At 53.2% G+C, this 19,990-nt stretch overlaps 7 protein-coding genes across 7 annotated transcripts; 4 read left to right on the top strand and 3 right to left on the bottom strand.

Moving 5' to 3' along the window:
- Positions 1 to 288: 288 nt before the first annotated feature.
- ATEG_04464 (mitochondrial 37S ribosomal protein bS1m) lies at positions 289 to 1,656 on the bottom strand (the record flags this gene model as incomplete). The annotated part of the gene is made up of 1 exon (XM_001213642.1): positions 289 to 1,656. The coding sequence occupies one exon, from the start codon at positions 1,654 to 1,656 to the stop codon at positions 289 to 291; it is 1,368 nt and encodes a 455-aa protein (XP_001213642.1).
- A 258-nt stretch (positions 1,657 to 1,914) lies between these two features.
- On the bottom strand, positions 1,915 to 3,147 carry ATEG_04463 (SDR family oxidoreductase; the record flags this gene model as incomplete). The annotated part of the gene is made up of 5 exons (XM_001213641.1): positions 1,915 to 2,421; positions 2,475 to 2,765; positions 2,829 to 2,961; positions 3,016 to 3,067; positions 3,126 to 3,147. The coding sequence occupies 5 exons, from the start codon at positions 3,145 to 3,147 to the stop codon at positions 1,915 to 1,917; spliced, it is 1,005 nt and encodes a 334-aa protein (XP_001213641.1).
- Positions 3,148 to 4,654: 1,507 nt separating this feature from the next.
- Positions 4,655 to 11,985, top strand: tor (putative TOR pathway phosphatidylinositol 3-kinase TorA; the record flags this gene model as incomplete). The annotated part of the gene is made up of 4 exons (XM_001213640.1): positions 4,655 to 4,781; positions 4,844 to 5,795; positions 5,848 to 11,539; positions 11,596 to 11,985. The coding sequence occupies 4 exons, from the start codon at positions 4,655 to 4,657 to the stop codon at positions 11,983 to 11,985; spliced, it is 7,161 nt and encodes a 2,386-aa protein (XP_001213640.1).
- A 425-nt stretch (positions 11,986 to 12,410) lies between these two features.
- On the top strand, positions 12,411 to 14,185 carry ATEG_04461 (uncharacterized protein; the record flags this gene model as incomplete). The annotated part of the gene is made up of 4 exons (XM_001213639.1): positions 12,411 to 12,718; positions 12,802 to 13,237; positions 13,295 to 13,428; positions 13,477 to 14,185. 4 exons carry the CDS (start codon positions 12,411 to 12,413, stop codon positions 14,183 to 14,185), a joined length of 1,587 nt encoding a protein of 528 aa, XP_001213639.1.
- Positions 14,186 to 15,490: 1,305 nt separating this feature from the next.
- ATEG_04460 (putative NAD binding Rossmann fold oxidoreductase) lies at positions 15,491 to 16,611 on the top strand (the record flags this gene model as incomplete). Its single annotated transcript, XM_001213638.1, has 2 exons — positions 15,491 to 15,817; positions 15,871 to 16,611. 2 exons carry the CDS (start codon positions 15,491 to 15,493, stop codon positions 16,609 to 16,611), a joined length of 1,068 nt encoding a protein of 355 aa, XP_001213638.1.
- Positions 16,612 to 17,158: 547 nt separating this feature from the next.
- On the bottom strand, positions 17,159 to 18,478 carry ATEG_04459 (LysM peptidoglycan-binding domain-containing protein; the record flags this gene model as incomplete). Its single annotated transcript, XM_001213637.1, has 2 exons — positions 17,159 to 18,226; positions 18,275 to 18,478. The coding sequence occupies 2 exons, from the start codon at positions 18,476 to 18,478 to the stop codon at positions 17,159 to 17,161; spliced, it is 1,272 nt and encodes a 423-aa protein (XP_001213637.1).
- A 557-nt stretch (positions 18,479 to 19,035) lies between these two features.
- Positions 19,036 to 19,763, top strand: ATEG_04458 (uncharacterized protein; the record flags this gene model as incomplete). The annotated part of the gene is made up of 2 exons (XM_001213636.1): positions 19,036 to 19,041; positions 19,092 to 19,763. 2 exons carry the CDS (start codon positions 19,036 to 19,038, stop codon positions 19,761 to 19,763), a joined length of 678 nt encoding a protein of 225 aa, XP_001213636.1.
- Between the last annotated feature and the right edge of the window lie 227 nt (positions 19,764 to 19,990).

The raw sequence follows: 19,990 nt of genomic DNA, 5'->3' as shown, positions 1-19,990 counted from the left end.
CGTGACCGCTTCGTTAAATTGATGACTAATGATGATCACGTGAAATATGCGAAGAGGTCATCAGTACTGAAGTACCTTCTCTACAGTAGTGGACGCGTTCATGGAGAAGTGGGAGTAATCTATTCTCAAGTATTCAATTTACACAAAGAATATAACATAGCCTGCTTTATATCACACAAAAAAGCCACAATATAGGCCTACATTTCCCGCCCGACTAATCGTACAACAGTCCCGACAATCCATGCAAGTGAAGGAAAAACAAATGCAGAAACAGCCTCAGCATCATCCTTACGAAGACTTCAGGTTCTTCATAAGGTTGTTGGCGATATCCTGTCTTTCACGGAACCGAGAACGATCAAGTCTAGGGACCACCCGCTGGTCGCCGCGAGCGACATCAGAGATGCTCGTGAGACCAGGCTTCTTGTAGTCCTCGATGTTGTAGGGCGCCTTGGCAGTGGCACTGGCCCGGTAGGAAGCCAGACCGATTCTGCCTTCCGAGTCGACGGAGGCGCGAATCGGCGTAACCCAGTACTTGGCACCACCGGGGATAGATGCATCGAAGTAGGCCAGCCCAGGAGGCGAGCCCTGCTCCACGAATGTCATAGCGTTCAGATCCTCAACGGCGATACCACCAACACCAGCAATCGCCTTGGAAGTTCTGCCCTTGAATCTACCCTTCGGGCGCAGAATACGCGCCTCCACAGGGCGCTGGTAGGCTTGGGGACCAAACTTGGGGTGGTTGTAAATCAGAGCATGAGACCGCGTGTAGCTCAATCCAGCCGATGGATGTGTCTTGGGAGGTCCGGAGACGGCGTACTCCGCTGATGAAAGCTTTGTTCCAGGAGACTGGTAGTACTTGTGGCCGATGCGATCGCTGGGAACAGCGGGAGGGGATGGAAGATCCAACAACTCAAAGACGACCGGGCCCAACGAGAACGGATCCGCACGGAGAGACTTGAGATAGGTCTGGAACTCCTCCTCGGTGACTTCCACCGGACCGATCGCAGCCAGATCCTCGCCGTTATCCTGGGCCTGTTTCCTCCGCTCCGCATTGCGCTTCGCGACGAAACGCTCGCGAAGCTTCTGGAGCAACTCTGGCTTTTTCTTGCTGACCTGCTTCAAATAGGCCTGGAACTCGGCCTGAGTCTGGCCTGCGAGCCAAGGTCCGGAATGCCTGAACTGCTTGGCACCGGCATCTTCAAGACCCTTGCTCGTGTCTGTGTTGTCGACATACGATTCGAAAGGACTCTGGTGTCTAGGCACAATACTTGTGGCGTAGTTGACCTTCGAGGGAAGGGACATCGGCATATGGAGCTCCTGGAACTTCTCTAGGGTCGCGGTGTGATCGGCTGCCGACTCAAAGTCCGTAACATGTTCGAAGGTATCGAGGGCATTCACTCGAACGACAGGCCGGGATGACTTGGCGGCGGTCGATTTCGCTGGTAAAGGTCGCTTGAGACCCCAGTCACCTCTAGCTAGGGACGATGCCGGCGTGACAATGGAGGCTCGGACCGGATGGGGGAGGGTCGCAGTATCGGATTCGAAGACAGCCTTTGAGGTCGGGGGATCTTGCGGAGGCTTCAATGCCTGCGGAAGAGCGAATAGACGAGATTTCCGCAGCAGGTTCGCTGTCGGGGATAGCCTGGCAGACGCCATGGCGTTTGTGACTGGATGTGATGTTGTTTTCTGCGGCTGTCCTTCTGCCCTCGGAACGAGCTGGAGAAAAGTTGGACGCCGGAGACACCAGTGCCTGCCAAGCCCCGGGTACGGCGAACCACAACTCCACCGAGTGCAGTGGCTTCTACAGGTCGATTCCTCTAATATGTCTTCATCCTAAAACCAGGATATTGATGAAATTGTTTGTCTTATTAGGCATTGGCGCTGAGGCTATACTGTTTATTCTATAAACTTTAATCACGCCCCAATGGTCAACAGCGACTTCACTGTCTCCACAACAGACTCCTTCAAAGATCTATACTTGATGCCCAGGACCTGAATGGATTTCGTGTTGTCATAGCCATAAACATCGGTAGGCATATCGCTGGGCTCATCCTTCGATGGAAGTTTGTCGGCAAGCTCTGGGAATGAATCACGAATGATATCGGCGATTTCCTTGTTTGAATACAGGCCGGCGGTCAGGAAGAATCGTTGTCCACCGGCTTCAGGGACTTCAATTGCCCTGACGTGGGCCAATGCAACTTCGTGCACATCCACCCAAAGGAAGGTACCCGAAGGAGGGAGCTTGTCCTTGCAGTTGCCGCGGATCATGTTGGCGATCCGGTTGTTCGACGTGTTAATGGCGTCGAGAGAGTTGAGATAGTGCACAACAGGGCCGAGCACAAGGGGTGGGTTGATTGTTGCGACATCAAAGTTCGGCTTTTCCTTCTCCACGAAGTCCCATGCGGCCTTTTCTGCGAAAGTCTTCATGGTATTAGCGTTAGGACAGATCAAAAGCGACGGTGCGGAGTTGTTACCTTGCTGGCCCGATACGTCTGAGCAGGGTCCATAGCTTCCTCCCAGGTGACTGGGTTCCAGACCTTTTCGCTGTACACCTTGGCATGTTCTTTCGCGTTGACGATGGCTGCAAATGACGACGTGATCACAACCCTTTTCACCGTTGGGGCATACGCTTTGATCGCCTTCAGTATTCCGGTCGTTCCCTTGATGGCGGGGTCTAGGAAGTCCTTGACCGGGTCTGAAATGTTGTAATGGAAAGGAGAGGCGGTATGGAGGACATAATCGAAAGGAGGGTTGGATTTCACAGCCTTTTGGCGGATGATTTTAGTAACCATGCGAAGCCTCAATACGGGGAAGGAAGAAGAGGTTACCTCGTCAAATGCCCCATCAGCCGCCACGTCCTTGACGATTACATAGGAAAGTTTCTCCTTGGGCGTGTCGGGGTGAGCCTCCAGAATTCGTTGGCCTTTCTCTTCAGACCGGACCGTCACGACGGTGTCAAACCTGTTATATCTCGCGTTAGCTCAATTGAGATGGGTTAACAGGACTCGCACTTACCCGTGTTCCAGTAGCGTATCGACAATATGCGCAGCGATGAAGCCGCTTCCACCTGTTGCGAATGTGAGTATGAACTCCGTATATTGACAAACAGTGTGGCGGCTGCATACCGGTCAACAGAACCTTCGGCATGGTGCTTTATTATCGCTGGTTGAACTGGGTCGTAGACTTGAATGGTCTGGTGATGGAGGGTAATCAGGGAGGTTCTTTGCCTTTTAAATGCATACTTCGGACAGCATGCACACCCCCTCCTTTAACCCGCTTGGGGTACTCCATTCTGATCTCCGTCCCCCACTGTGGCACCAGCAGAGGTATCATTCGGCTGTGATAGGACGAAAATACGATGATTACAAATGAATATCGGCTTGAAAGCTTGCGTCAATCGAGCGCGGAATTATTCTCGTTATAACCACTGTTAAATCCGTCAAATCCCGCTCGTCCCGATGACTGAATGGCGGGAGTTAGCTCCATACTCATCTCTGGTCCGGCTACGATATCGGCTTTAAGCGGGGCATTCTGGCTATGTCATGGTGCGGATATACTCCAACTACCAACGGAGTGCTACTATGCCTTTTTTCTCCTCTTCTCGTTTCCTCGTAAGAGCCTCATGGTATTTCTTCTAGATGAAATCATTCTGGAAACAAAAGTTGTTCTGCACCTATCATTCCCTAGGTCTAGGGTGTTGAACTACGTTGCTTAAATATATTTTCTCTCTCTGGTAGCTCCACGTACACCATTTTGACTGTATATATTTCCACTCATACCATTATTGAGAATTCTCCTAGACGGACCTTGTTCAGCAGAGAACCGAGAATGGCTGTGCTTTAGTTAGAAGGGCGATAACCTGAACCGTTGGTTCTGTCTATCATCCACATCAGCATTTCCCTAAGCTAGGAATACACATAGTACTCGTTGAAAAGACCATGAAGCAGGAGGACCAAAAGGATCCATACTCGTAGATTACCTATTCTATACCTACTCTCATCTTCGTTCTTCTCATGATTAGGTGTGGTAGTAGAGGGTTACTGATATTTTTCGCATATGGTGGGAGAATCTTTGACATATCCTTTTAGAGCTGCATGGTGTCGCTTAGCCCTTTGCCAAAGACAATATGCTTCACCGATATGTGAACTGTTATCTGCAGTCAATAACATATTACACTTCAATCAGATGCGACATGATAGCTAATAATGCGACAGCTGAGACATGCCAGTTACTCCTTATCCTAGTTTGTATATCAAGCTTTTGGTGATTCTGAGGCACCGTGAAGCAGATTTGGTTGGCCCAATAATATTACATGCAACATCCTCTTTATCGTGAAGAACATATAAGAAAAAAGACGGAATGAGTCATATACTAAGACATCTAGACACACAAGAAAGAAATTAACCACGTCACGCAGGAATAAGTCCAGGACTTCACTCTGTAGAAACATCCTAGAGGGGAAGGTTGATGCCCCAGGCGAGAACATTCGTGATGGCCCGTGCACGAACCCGTCTGACCTTCGGAACTGCCTCCCACCTCATCCACGCCGTTCATCTCCATCTATCTCCCCCTCCCTGTTCTACTTACCTCGTGTCATCCGTACATGCCCTAGAGGTTGGCTTCAAATGTCCACCCCGGGGTGTGCTACGCAAAAATGGCGCAAGCGGGTCCGATCACGGACGTCACTCAACGTCTCTTCGTAGAGTTGAAGTCCAAGAATGAGGAGACGCGGGTGAGAGCTGCTTACGAGCTTTACGACAATGTCCTTGCCATCTCACGAGGTAACCCCTTGATCCTCTGTCGCATGTTAAGCCGAAACTAACCTGTCTCTCTTTCCCGACAGATTGGCCTCCCGAGAAATTCCTAGAGTTCTATAATGCAGTCAGTCAACGTATTGCGCAACTCGTCGTCACTGGTAGCGACGCCAACGAAAGAATCGGTGGTCTACTGGCCCTCGATCGCCTGATAGATTTCGACGGTGTGGATAATGCACAAAAGACGACACGATTCGCTAGTTACCTCCGCAGCGCCCTTCGCAGCAACGATAATGTGGTGTTGGTTTACGCCGCCAGGGCCCTTGGCCGTTTGGCTAAGCCAGGTGGAGCTCTAACGGCGGAACTTGTCGAGAGTGAAATTCAGTCGGCGCTCGAATGGCTCCAGTCTGAAAGACAAGAAAACAGGCGGTTTGCCGCGGTTCTTGTGATTCGAGAGCTTGCGAAGGGCTCACCAACACTCCTTTATGGCTTCGTCCCTCAGATCTTTGAACTCATCTGGGTGGCGCTTCGCGACCCTAAAGTCGTCATCCGGGAGACAGCGGCCGAGGCTGTTAGCGAGTGCTTCGAGATCATCGCCGCAAGAGATATCCAAGTCCGGCAACTGTGGTTCTCGCGAATCCACGAGGAAGCGCTTCAGGGTCTGAAATCGAACAACATTGACTGGATACATGGTTCGCTCTTGGTGCTGAAGGAGCTCCTCCTAAAGGGCGCCATGTTCATGAATGAACACTACAGAAACGCATGTGAAATTGTTCTTCGTCTCAAAGATCATCGCGACCCTAAGATCCGCACGCAAGTTGTGCTCACGATCCCCATCCTGGCCTCCTACGCCCCCGTCGATTTTACCGAGATCTACCTCCACCGGTTTATGATCTATCTGCAAGCGCAGTTGAAGAGAGATAAGGAACGAAATGCGGCATTCATTGCTATCGGCAAAATTGCCAACGCAGTCGGCGGCGCTATTGCCCAGTATCTCGATGGTATTATTGTTTACATCCGGGAGGGGTTGGCACTGAAAGCGTGAGAGAAACATACCCGTATTACCTTTCGCGGACTGACTCATTCTTTTAAGGCGAAATCGCGCGGGCGTCAAGGAAGCGCCGATGTTTGAATGCATCAGTATGCTATCACTGGCCGTTGGACAAGCTCTCAGCAAATACATGGAAGACTTGCTCGATCCGATATTTGCTTGTGGACTGAGCGAGTCGTTGACTCAAGCCCTGGTAGACATGGCCCATTACATCCCTCCGATCAAACCTACTATTCAGGAGAAGCTCCTGGACATGCTAAGTTTGATCCTTTATGGCGCCCCGTTCAGACCGCTTGGGTGCCCAGAGAGCAGACTACCTCCAATGCCATCATTCGCAAAGGATTTCAGCCCACAGGAGTTACACTCTGATGCGGAAATAGCACTCGCTCTCCATACATTGGGAAGCTTCGATTTCTCAGGCCACATTCTGAACGAATTTGTTCGCGATGTCGCTATCAACTACGTCGAGAACGACAACCCCGAGATCCGGAAGGCTTCAGCGCTTACATGCTGTCAATTATTTGTTCATGACCCAATTATCAACCAGACCAGCAGTCATTCGATACAGGTTGTAAGCGAGGTCATCGAGAAATTGCTTACTGTCGGTGTTGGCGATCCGGACCCTGAAATTCGGCGCACAGTCTTGTGGTCCTTGGATCGCAAATTCGACCGTCACCTCGCGCGGCCAGAAAACATCCGCTGCTTGTTCCTGGCGGTTAACGACGAGGTCTTCTCTGTCAGAGAGGCTGCCATCTGCATTATTGGTCGTCTCTCGAGTGTGAACCCTGCTTACGTTTTCCCACCCTTGCGCAAGTTGCTTGTGAACCTCTTGACAGGTCTTGGGTTTGCTAGCACTGCACGTCAGAAAGAGGAAACAGCGCAATTGATCAGTCTTTTTGTTTCGAATGCCACGAAACTTATCCGGTCATATGTTGACCCTATGGTGACGACTTTGCTCCCAAAGGCGACAGATGCAAACCCCGGGGTCGCCTCGACCACCCTTAGGGCTGTTGGTGAATTAGCCAGCGTCGGGGGAGGTGAGATGAAGTTATATCTACCTCAGCTCATGCCGATCATCTTGGATGCGTTGCAAGATCTTTCGTCCCACTCCAAGCGTGAGGCCGCGCTGCGAACCCTGGGCCAGCTTGCCAGCAATTCTGGATACGTCATTGACCCATACCTTGAGTATCCTCATCTACTGGCGGTCCTCATCAACATCATAAAAACGGAGCAGACTGGTTCTCTTCGCAAGGAGACGATCAAGCTGCTGGGAATCTTGGGTGCATTGGATCCCTATAAGTATCAGCAGATAAGCGAGTCAACACCGGACGTCCATCACATCAATGAAGTGCAGAATGTGTCCGATGTGGCGCTCATTATGCAGGGGCTTACTCCTTCAAATGAAGAGTATTACCCAACTGTTGTCATCAACACCCTGATGCAAAATATCTTGCGCGAGAACTCTCTCGCTCAGTACCACTCCGCCGTCATCGAAGCCATTGTCATTATCTTCAAGACATTAGGCTTGAAGTGTGTCCCATTCCTTGGACAGATTATCCCTGGATTCATTGCGGTCATAAGAGGTTCGCCTCCGAGCCGATTGGATTCTTATTTCAACCAAATGGCGATTCTGGTCAACATCGTCCGGCAACACATTAGGGCCTTTCTCCCGGAGATTATCGAAGTTATCCGCGATTTCTGGGATGCGACGTATCAAGTCCAGGCGACAATACTCTCCCTTGTGGAGGCCATTTCGAAGTCTCTAGAAGGAGAGTTCAAAAAATATCTTGCAGGGCTCATTCCACCTATGCTTGATACCCTAGAGAAGGACAATACACCACGTCGGCAGCCTTCAGAGAAAATCCTCCATGCTTTCTTGGTATTTGGCACCAGCGCGGAGGAGTACATGCACTTGATTGTCCCGTCCATCGTTCGCCTTTACGATAAAGCCCAGAATCCACAGAGCATCCGGAAGTCCGCCATTGACAGTCTTACGAAGCTCTCCCGCCAAGTGAACGTTTCTGACTTTGCATCCTTGATGGTGCATTCCTTGTCTCGGGTAGTTGCGGGCAACGACCGTCTGTTACGACAAGCTGCCATGGACTGCATTTGTGCTCTGATCTTCCAACTCGGCCAAGACTTCAATCACTACACCCATCTTCTGAACAAAGTCTTAAAGCACAATCAAGTCAACCATGTCAACTACCAAATTTTAGTGGCAAAGTTACAGAAAGGCGATCCCCTTCCACAGGATCTGAATCCCGAGGAGTCACATGATTTGAATGATGACAGTACCATTCCGGACATCGGCCAGAAGAAAATGGTCGTCAACCAGCAGCATTTGAAGAATGCTTGGGACGCTTCTCAAAAGTCAACTCGTGAAGACTGGCAGGAATGGATCCGGCGATTCAGCGTGGAGCTGCTGAAAGAATCACCGTCGCCAGCCCTGCGTGCATGCGCAAGTCTTGCTGGTATCTACCAACCGCTGGCAAGGGACTTGTTCAATGCAGCTTTCGTGTCCTGCTGGACCGAATTGTACGACCAGTACCAAGAAGAACTTGTCAGGTCTATAGAAAAGGCGCTCACATCCCCGAATATCCCGCCAGAGATTTTGCAGGTTCTCCTCAATCTTGCCGAGTTCATGGAGCATGATGACAAGGCGCTTCCCATCGACATTCGCACACTCGGAAAATACGCAGCCAAGTGTCACGCCTTCGCCAAGGCCCTCCACTACAAGGAACTCGAGTTCGAGCAAGACCAAAACTCGGGCGCTGTGGAAGCTTTGATTACTATCAATAATCAGCTCCAGCAGTCTGATGCTGCTATTGGTATTCTCAGGAAAGCACAAGCTTATCGCGACGTGGAGCTGAAGGAAACCTGGTTCGAAAAATTGCAACGCTGGGAGGAAGCACTTGCTGCATACAAGCGGCGAGAGAAAATCGATCCAGAATCCTTCGGTGTGACAATGGGCAAGATGCGCTGTCTACATGCTCTCGGCGAGTGGAAGGTTCTCTCTGACCTCGCGCAAGAGAAATGGAACCAGGCGTCCTTGGAGCATCGTCGGGCTATTGCTCCTTTGGCAGCGGCGGCTGCTTGGGGTCGCGGCCAGTGGGAGCTGATGGACTCTTATCTCGGTGTCATGAAGGAACAGTCGCCTGACAGATCATTCTTCGGTGCTATTCTCGCTATTCACCGCAATCAATTCGAAGAGGCAGGGATGTACATCGAGAAGGTACGCAATGGCCTCGACACTGAACTGTCAGCTTTGCTTGGGGAGTCATATAATCGTGCCTACGATGTGGTCGTTCGTGTTCAGATGCTTGCTGAATTGGAGGAGATCATTGCATACAAGCAGAACGTCGGGGATCCAGAAAAACAGGAAGCGATGCGCCAGACATGGAACAAACGACTTCTTGGGTGCCAACAGAACATTGAAGTATGGCAACGCATGCTCAAGGTCAGAGCACTCGTCACATCTCCTCGCGAAAATCTGGATATGTGGATCAAATTCGCCAACCTGTGCCGTAAATCCAACCGCATGGGTTTGGCCGAACGATCTCTAGCATCATTGGAGACGGTCGTGTCAGACACGAACGGGACACGGGCTGTTGCTCCGCCAGAAGTTACGTATGCTCGGCTGAAGTTCAACTGGGCTACAGGACACCAACGCGAAGCCCTCCAGATGCTGAAGGAATTCACAGCAACACTTACTGAAGACTTGACGCGCTTTAACGCGATCATGATGTCTCAACCGGACCATAACGGAATCAATGGTATCAATGGTGTGAACGGCATTGCTGACGTGAATCATACGGATATAATGGGACTGCGTGAGCGGATTGGCGATGTGGCAAAATTCAGAAAGCTTCTGGCCAAGAGCTATCTTCGTCAAGGCGAGTGGCAGACCGCGTTGCAACGGGGTGACTGGAAACCGGAGCATGTGCGGGAAGTCCTCGGCGCATATGCCGCTGCCACGAAGTACAACCGTGACTCCTACAAAGCCTGGCATTCATGGGCACTGGCGAACTTCGAAGTGGTCACCACGATTGCTAGCCAAGCGAGCAGAGATGGTGCTTCGATGGCCATGGTACCGGGCCATATCGTTACAGAACATGTCATTCCTGCCATTCGTGGCTTCCTCCGCTCTATCGCGTTATCGTCAACATCGTCATTGCAAGACACGCTGAGGTTTCTCACACTGTGGTTTACCCATGGTGGTGATCAGGAAGTCAATGCTGTGGTTACCGAAGGCTTTACTGCTGTGAATATTGATACCTGGCTCGCGGTCACTCCCCAGCTTATCGCACGGATCAACCAGCCTAACATCAGAGTTCGAAGCGCCGTCCACCGCCTCCTCGCCGAAGTCGGAAAGGCCCATCCCCAGGCACTGGTATATCCATTGACTGTCGCGATGAAGTCCAATGTTGCTCGACGATCACAGTCCGCGACTAGTATCATGGATAGCATGCGCCAGCATAGTGCACGACTTGTTGAACAAGCGGATCTTGTTAGCCACGAGCTGATCCGGGTCGCAGTCTTGTGGCACGAGCTTTGGCACGAGGGATTGGAAGAAGCCTCACGCCTCTACTTTGGAGACCACAATGTCGAGGGAATGTTTGCGACTCTCGCACCCCTTCATGAAATGCTCGACCGAGGAGCGGAGACGTTGCGTGAGGTCTCGTTTGCCCAAGCGTTTGGCCGCGACCTTGCTGAGGCCAAGCATTATTGCATGCTCTACCGTGAGACTGAAGAGATTGGGGACCTGAATCAAGCCTGGGACCTGTATTACACCGTGTTCCGCAAGATCAGCCGACAGCTACCGCAGTTGTCGACGCTCGATCTGAAGTATGTGTCCCCTAAACTAAAGGATTGCTCGGACCTTGATCTTGCCGTCCCTGGAACTTACCAGAGCGGTCGACCGATTATACGAATCCTTAGCTTCGATCCTATATTGCACGTGCTGCAGACGAAGAAGCGCCCGCGGAGAATGACGCTCAAGGGAAGTGATGGAAACTCCTACATGTATGCCCTCAAAGGTCACGAAGATATCCGACAAGATGAGAGAGTCATGCAATTGTTCGGTCTGGTGAACACTCTTCTCGATAATGACGGAGAGAGCTTCAAGCGGCACCTATCGGTGCAACGATTCCCTGCCATTCCCCTCTCTCAGAACTCTGGTATTATAGGATGGGTGTGCAACAGTGACACTCTGCATGCCCTCATCAAGGAGTACCGTGAGAGTCGCCGCATTCTGTTGAACATTGAGCATCGAATCATGCTGCAGATGGCTCCCGATTACGACAACCTGACTTTGATGCAGAAGGTCGAAGTGTTTGGATATGCCATGGACAATACGACCGGAAAGGATCTGTACCGCGTCTTGTGGCTAAAGAGTAAGAGCTCTGAGTCTTGGCTTGAGCGACGCACAAATTACACTCGATCCCTGGGCGTTATGTCTATGGTGGGCTACATTCTGGGGCTGGGTGATCGCCATCCGTCCAATCTGCTGCTCGATCGAATCACCGGCAAGGTCGTCCACATTGATTTCGGTGATTGCTTTGAGGTCGCAATGCACCGAGAGAAGTATCCTGAGCGGGTTCCATTCCGACTGACGCGTATGTTGACCTTCGCGATGGAAGTCAGCAACATTGAGGGTAGCTACCGCATTACGTGTGAAGCAGTGATGCGTGTTCTGAGGGAAAACAAGGATTCGCTCATGGCGGTTCTGGAAGCTGTAAGTCCGCTCATACAGGCAACTCTTGAACATGGAGTTTCGCTAACGATTTCTAGTTCATTCATGATCCGTTGATCAACTGGCGTCTCGGAATCCGCGAATCTCCTGATCGTATGCCGTTCTCCTCAGAGCGTCGGCAGTCCGTGGTTACCAACGTCAACATCGAGCATGGTGTCCAGCCCAGCAATTTCTCTCGTCACCGCCGACCATCTATCCTGGAAGGCGGCATTCTGGATGCACAAGAGGGCATTCCCAACGAAGCCCGTGAAGCACAGAATGCACGGGCTCTCCAGGTGCTTGCGCGCGTCAAGGAAAAGCTAACCGGCCGGGATTTCAAGCCCACCGAAGAGCTGAATATCAGTGAACAGGTGGACAAGCTTCTGGCTCAAGCCACGAGTGTGGAGAACATCTGCCAGCACTGGATTGGATGGTGCAGTTTCTGGTGATTTTGAACTTCTTCTTCTTCTTCTTTTTATTTTTCTTTTTACAAAGGCGTAAATTGCGATCTGGTGGATAGTCTTCTGATTCTCTTGCATGGCACGGGGGATTCTACGTGTTTGCTTTTGCCTTTCTTGGTCGTGTAGAATTATGGTTGATTCCCGTTGTTTGTTAGCTATCCGGGGTCTAGAGGGGATACCGGCTTGGTAGAACATAATGTGATGGAGTTCATCCGATTACTCGACTTCTGAAGCTATAGTTCGGATCTCATGAAGTTGCTGGCGGATAGCCGAGGTCACGCGCGGCGGACTAAAGCCTCCTCCCCCTGTTATGACGACTTCTCCTTCCTCCCTCATCGACATCCTCTGTTCTCTCTCCAGAACCAGGATGTGAGACCTCCATCTCGCAACCTCAACGATCAAATCTGTCCATCATGGCATCTGGTTCCCCTTCGTCCGTTCCACCTCCCGACAGCTCGCCTCAAGTCCATCCGGTCGTGCGCAACGCTCTCCGCATTTCGCTGAGTGCCAAGGAATACAAGCTCCTCCACGACTACGCTGCCCGACGCGCACCTGGACTCCAGGCGCAGCTCCCTTCTCCTGCGAAATTCGAAGCTATTGTCCGCTCCAAAAGCAAATATAATGAAGCATCTGTGCGTGCGTCGATACGGGTCTTCCTCCTTTCGGGAGCCCTGTTAAAGGTCCTGGAGTTGGTTCTCCGTCGGCTGCGCAAAGAACCTAGGTAAGTTACGTTCATCATGAAGAGCAACATCGCATCATACGAATACGAGAGTGTGCAAAATAAAGTGCTAATAAGACGCATAGCCCCAAAGCTACTTCTCGCACGTCCGTGTTTAGGTCTCCCAACTTTCGCCTCTCCCTCTCGTTCTCCCTCGTGCTTCTTCTCCACCGATTACTATATCGCTTCTTCACCCGGTTGCGCGCGAATCTTCGTACCGACGATGCAGAGCCGTTCCGCATCCGCAACCCGCGCGTATCGAAAGCGCTGACTTCACGCTTTGCGCCCGCTGTTGGAGCTAGCGTGGCGGGTTTCGCGCTGGGTATCTGCCCGCAGGAGCAGCTGCGGAGAGGGCTGGCGATCTACATGGCTACACGGAGCTTGGATTTCTTTTATAACGTGCTGGATGAGAAGGGATATCTGCAGAACCGACCTGAGTGGTTTGGAAGCTGGCTTTTGATGCCGGTATCCTGCGCGCAACTGTTCCATGCGTTTGTTTTTGACCGCGAGGCGGCTCCCAATGTTGGTTTGCCCGTCCTCTGAGTAACTTGCGAAGGATATTTACTGACGGCATGGCAGTGGTTTGGAAAACTTCTTCTCAATTCCAAGGCTTATATCCAGGAGCGCCCGGAGACCGTGGGCCCTGGGGTTGCGTGGCCTGCGAAGGAGGAAATTGTAGACTCTCTTGCTGCGATTGCTAGTCTACGATGGCCGTGAGTCCTCCCTTTTTGTTATGACTGTGTGACGTCTGACTTGTTCAGGGCATTCGTGTCGCCCATTCTGCATCCCGGAGATCCCAAGACGCTGCCGTCCGCCGTCAAGTCGATTTCTCCGATCACAGGCCCTGCACACCCGTCCATCCAGAGCCTGTCCTGTGCTCTGATGCATCCGAGTAACCCCAGCTGCGGAACGGCATTCCTACATCATATTCTACTGACGGTACCACCGCTTGCTCGGATGCTGGCCACTGCGACGCTGGCGATCTCTGCGCTCAAGTTCAAGAGCTTCATGGCACAACCGATCACGACGGCGAACAAGGTGTCAAAGCAGATTATCTCCTTGACTGCGGTGCTGTCCTCGTCGGCTGGGCTAGCATGGGGCAGTCTCTGCCTGTGGAATGCTCTGCTTCCGCGGAAGATGCTCCCGACGAAACGGTTCTACCTTAGCGGTGCCCTGGCTGGCGTGCCCTTCGCGGTGCTCACGCACAGTCGTAGTATGTACCTGGCGATCTTCCGGGCGGCAGTGGACTCGGCCTGGAAGACGGGCGTCAAACGGCGTCGCTGGACGGGATGGAAAGGCGGCGATTTGATGATTGTGGTGCTGTCGTGGGCATTGGCCGGGGCGATTCTGGAGTCACGACCGGCGGCCGTGGAGGGGGCGGGCGTGCGCAAGTCGCTGGCATGGATGCGCGGCGATGGATTCGTGGATCCGGTGGAGGGAAAGAAGAAGCGGAAGAAGCACGACGAGTAATTGGTGTTGTTGACATGGGATTGTGGAATACTTACTCAGCGCTATTACCTGTGTTTATACCTTGTCTATATCTTGGAATCGTCTATACCGCCCAGTCAGTCTAGTAGAGAGGAGCGCATCGTCGCTCTATCATGGATACCGACAAATGCCGCGATGGTTCGAGAGGCGCCGTCATCCTGCAAGGAGTCACATAGCCACCGTGTGAAACATGGGGTTGCTGACTACATACGATTGCCTTGTTGGAGAAAAAGGAGTTGAAGATCATCGTTGATGCTGTGGTCAGATGGATATTCTATTGACTTGGCAGAACAGCAAACATCTCTCAGGTTACACTGCACTGTATTTTCCTATTTGAGAAGAGGCCGGAGGGTTGTATATAAGCCCAGGCAATCTCCCCTCAGATTCGTGCTCACCATTCCACCTTCATCGACTCAATCGACCAGGCTTATACCAATTCTCAACTGCTCCGTTCTTTGATATGCGCGCTATCGCTATCTTCGCTGCCCTCCTGGCTGTGGCCTATGCTGCCCCCTCCGCTCTGGAAGCTAGACAGCAGGGTGAAGGCTGCGACGTATGTATCATCTCGAATGCTAGTCCAATAGATGTTTGATGTAACATGCTTGGCAGTTGATTCATGGCGATTCCTGTGCGTCCCAGTAAGTGTATGAGCCCCATAACGGTAAGACCTTGCACTGACATGTCCGTAGCGGATTGAAGCAGTGCGGGCCTTCTTCCGGGAATGTCAAAGTCTGCTGCGTATGACCTATCCAAGTGAAATTATCACCAGGGGATGTTCTGACTCTCCATAGAAACGCTGCTATTAAGCCTGTTGTGTGGTGGATCAGGGGTCGAGAATCGATGTTTGCCGAGAACATGGACGATGTCTCTATCAGAACCAAGGTAGCTAAGCAATGTTAACCACACATGATCAGTAAATCACCGTGTGCACACTGAGAATGCTTCGAGAGCATTGGTACTTTTACTTGATCATTCATGCGGAATGTGCCATAGATGAGGCACTGGTCTATAACTAGTTAGAGTGAATGCGGGGGATCGACTCCGGAGAAAGTTTCCCCACGGGACAAATCTCCCGTCTCGGAATTGCTGGCCTGGAAGTCAGTTTCCGTTGTATGTACAGTACCAAGTAACGAAGTAACGCGCTTTGTAGTACATACCGCCATTCACTCTCCTACACTTTCGGTCATAAATATCTTCTCCTAGTTCCTTTCTCTCCATTCTCTTCCTCTCCAATTACTCTCTCCCGTTCCCATCCTCTCCAATTGCTCCTATCCGCCTCTCGCTACAATGTCCGCCACCAAGCTCAAGATTGGCTGCGCCGGCCTCGGTCGCATGGGGAAGCGCCATGCCCTAAACTTCCTCGAGCGCACTCCCCGCGCCGAATTGGTGGCCGCCAGCACCCCCGATGACAGTGAAATCGAATGGGCCAAGCTCCATCTGGCCCCGTACGGCGTCACCATCTACAAGAACTATGACGACATGCTCAAGCACGAGGGTCTGGAGGCGGTAGTGGTGGCCTCGGCGACCGCCGTCCACGCCGAGCAAGCCATCAAAGCCATTGAGGCGGACAAGCACGTTCTGTGCGAGAAGCCGCTTTCCACGAGTGTCGAGATTGTACGTACTTACCCTTCATAACCCCTGTACGGAACCCCTGCTAACAAACCCAGTCTCAAACCGTCCTCGACGCCGCCGCCAAGAAACCCAATCTGAAGGTGATGTGCGGGTTCTCGCGGCGCTTCGACGCCTCGTACCGCGACGCCCACCGCAAGATGACGTCCGGGGCGTTGGGCGAGCCGTCGGTGCTGCGCAGCCAGACGTGCGACAAGCTCGACCCGACGGGCTTTTTCGTGGCGTACGCCGAGTTCTCGGGCGGCATCTTCGTCGACTGCTCGATCCACGACATCGATCTGACGCTGTGGTTCTTCGGACAGGACAGCCGCGTCAAGTCGGTGTCGGCCGTGGGCATCACGGCCGTCGAGCCCGACCTGCGCAAGCACAACGACCGCGACAACGCCGTCGGCCTGGTCGATTTCTACAACGGCAAGGTCGCTTACTTCTACGCCTCGCGCATGATGGCCGCCGGTCAGGAGGACACCACCGAGATCATCGGCACCCGCGGCAAGGTCACCGTCAACGCCCAGCCGGCCCTCAACCTTGTCAACGTCTTTGACAACGCCGGCATCCGTCGCGAGATCCCCCAGCACTACTATGATCGCTTTGAGTATGCCTTTGTTACTGAGGCGAATGAGTTCACTGCCTGCTGTCTGGAGAATACCCCCGTGCCGCTGAAGCTTGAGGGAGCCGTCCAGGCGGTGCGCATCGGTGCCGCTCTGCAGGAGTCGTTGATCACCGGGCAGAAGATCTTCTTTGACGAGAGTGGTAACCGTGTTGAGAAGACGAAACTATAGACAGATTATAGATTGGGTAAATTTATTGCATTGTGTTCGTCCTTGCCCGTATACTGAGTCGGGAAACCGTTTCCGAGACGATGGAACTATGAGGTATGTAGGTAATGGGCTTTAAAAAAGACCTCGGCACAGATGAGGGTCGTACTAATTGCTCGTGATTAGAGCGGTCGATTGTATTTTTTGTACTCAAATAGATTATTTCTGTTGAGATCAAGGAGTTCACCGACAAACTCCTTCAACTCGTCTAACACCGTTCCAGCACTGGATATGATAAGCCGTGTCTGCCTACGCGCCCACACACACATAGTATCCGAGCCAAAGACTCGCGCAGTTTGTTCCCACCTGCGGATTCCACTTGTTGAAGTTGGCCGCCGTGATTCCATACTGCTTCTGAATGGTGTCACAGGTGTTTCCGCTCACCACCTTGTGCCACTTCTTGCAGGCGCAAACAGCGCCGGGCTGCGTCGGGGTCGGTGCGCTGGTGCAGCCGGCCGTGGTGGTGGTCGTCGTAGTCTTGGTCGGTGTTCCGGGGACACCTGGTGGAAGATTAGCCCGCGTCTTCATAGAACGCTACGCGAGAATGCATACCAATGCAGTAGTAGTATCCCAGCCACAGGCCTCCGCAGTCGGCTCCCACGGCCGAGTTCCAGGCGAGGAACTGGTCCAGCGTGAAGGTACCGTATTGCTTGACGATGCCGGCGCAGCTGTCACCGTCCACGGCCTTGTGGTACCGATTGCAGGTGGAGATGATGCCGGTCTGTGTGGGGGACGGCCCGGAGGCGGTGGTACTTGTCGTGGTCGTGGTGGTCTTGGATGTCGAGGTTCCCGGCACACCCACGCAGTAGTAGTACGTGGCGATGAGGCCGGAACAGTCGCTGCCGACGGCCGGGTTCCAGCTCAGGAACTGGCTCAGGGAGAAGGTGCCGTGCTTGGCGACGATCTTGTCGCAGGTGTCGCCGCTGACCGCTTGGTAGAAGTTGTTGCAGGTGGCGATGATGCCGGTCTGGGTGGGCGCGGGCCCCGTGGGCGTGGTGGTGGTGGTCGGCGTGGACGGAGTGCCCACGCAGTAGTAGTAGCCGACCTGGATGCCGCTGCAGAACTCGCCGACGGCCGGGTTCCAGGTGATGAAGTCGGCGGTGGAGAAGGTGCCGTACCGGGCGGCGATCTTGTCGCAAGTGTCGCCGGCCACGGCCTGGTAGAAGCGCGAGCACGTCGCGATGATGCCGTCCTGCGTCGGGGACGGGCCTCCCGTTGGCGCGGTCGTCGTCGTCGACGGATTGCCTGTCGGCGTGCCGGGCACCCCGACGCAGTAGTAGGTCTTGGCCCAGATGCCGCTGCAGTCGGCGCCGACGGCCGGGTTCCATGCGATGAAGTCGGCCGTCGTGAAGGTGCCTCCGTACTTGGAGACGATCTTGTCGCAGGTGTCGCCGGCGACGGCCAGGTAGAAGGCCGTGCAGGTGCCGATCAGACCGTCCTGCGTGGGCGACGGCTTGGGAGTCGCCGTGCTGGTCGGGGTTGACGAGGTGGTCGTCGGGCGAGGCTGGCCATTGTTGACCTCGACACAGTAGGAATTGCCGACCTTGATACCGCTGCAGTCGTCGAGGACGGAGGGATTCTGCCACGCGCGTTAGTGGGAGGGATTGGTGCGAAGAGGGAGATTCACGTAGGAGACAAAGTCTTCATGAGACAAACCCCAGTTGAACTCGAAATACTCGCAGGTATAGGTTGAATCGAGGGCCGTGTCGTAATAGGTGCAATCGGACGCCGTGCCGGGGTCGACGGGGCCATCCTGTCGGCGATAGAGATGGGGATTCGCCAGCGCGGCTCCCACGAGCAGAGAAGCAGGCAGAAGGTGTCGGAGACCCATGGTGACCGGTGTTTGGGATGAATGGAGAGGGTGGGATTGGCGTCTCCTTTTGAGCTATGAGATCTTCTCTAGCTGCATGATATGTCTCAGGTCGAGCAACAAGCGTGCATCCATCTTGGGCACCTGTGAGCGCTAAGTCTGCTGCTAACGAAGCCATCTGTATAGTGGCGCAATGGTCATGTCCTTTTTGCGGAAGGGCATCCTTCGATCAGGGCGTATTGGTGGCGTTGTGCGTTGGGATCTGGGAGGAGACTAAATTAGCGTTGTAAGCCCTGGTATTTCATCCTCTCTCTTACTCTTCGTCTCTTGCATCCCTCCACCTTTTCACTTCTCGTCCTGGTCCCCAATGTCCGACGTAACGCTAGAAGAAGACGCCGATTATGGCCGCCTCCCATTTGACATCTTCGTCTCGGTTAGTTTTTTCCCCCAATCCCCCGTTCGCTTCTGTTCTGACCTTGGCACGCAGGACCGGTGGGATCACAATGCCACCGGGGACAGTCGGGAACAGTGGGAGCGGCTCGTCTGGGAATGGGAGAGCCTGACACTAATAGAGCGTTATGTGTGTTTCTTTATCCCTGGCGGCAAATGATACACCATCCTGACAGTCCCTTAGCCGTATCAAGAACGTGCTGAGTCTGAGGACGGCCCGCCAGAACTCAGCGAGGAGATCAAAAGTGTGCTGGCTACGCACCAGACGGCATACGAGCGGAATATCAGCCTTGTTAGCTGTACTGGCTGGCAGACCGTCTGGCTGCGCACATGCTACGACCCAGATCTCGCCGAAAAATACGAACAGATGAAGTCGGCATCCGAAATCCCTGGAGGCGGGGTCTCCGGGGACAAGATCCTGGACGACCCCTCCCGTTACAATTTTGACGACGGTAGTGGGGACTCCTGGCGACAAGTATTGGTTCGCGTGCCCGGGATCACAGATTTCTGCGGTGTTTGGGGCGTGGACGGCGGCGGCAGTAGCATACGGTACCGCAGTGGGCAGGACGATGAGGAGATGATAGCGGAGTACGAGCAGGGGGAAGAGAGGTGGCGGGAGGTCAGTCTAGCGGAGCTAAGAATCCAGGTGGGCCTGTACCTGTTGGATCGTGAGGCTATCGAGTCTGGATTGATCAAGATTCTCTGGCTGGACGAGCATGGGCAGATTGCCTGGGAAAACCGGTTCGATGCTTCCACTTCAAGTTTGGCTCGGCTCACGGGATGCCTCCTGAACGCCACGAGTTTGGTGGAATTAGCCGGCTACAACGGCACCCGCAGCGCTCTGCTTCATGGCTAGACGGGCTAGAATTGTCAGAGCTCTGCTATACCACGCCCACTTGCACGGACGGTACTCGCGACGAGCGGGGGCCAGACCAGGTGTGTAAGAGCGGCTACACCGCGGTTGAAATGGCACATTCTCCAGTCCAGAAGAACGCCGACTTCCCCATGCACGGTGAGTGTGCAGAGAACTGGTGGCGCTATATCTGCTGTCCGACCAAAGCCATGCCACAGAATTGTGAGTGG

Source organism: Aspergillus terreus, genomic scaffold (assembly GCF_000149615.1).
Source record: "Aspergillus terreus NIH2624 scaffold_6 genomic scaffold, whole genome shotgun sequence".
Taxonomy (NCBI): Eukaryota; Fungi; Ascomycota; class Eurotiomycetes; order Eurotiales; family Aspergillaceae; genus Aspergillus; species Aspergillus terreus.
Note: the sequence above shows the minus strand (reverse complement) of the source record. Positions and strands in the feature narration are given on the sequence as shown.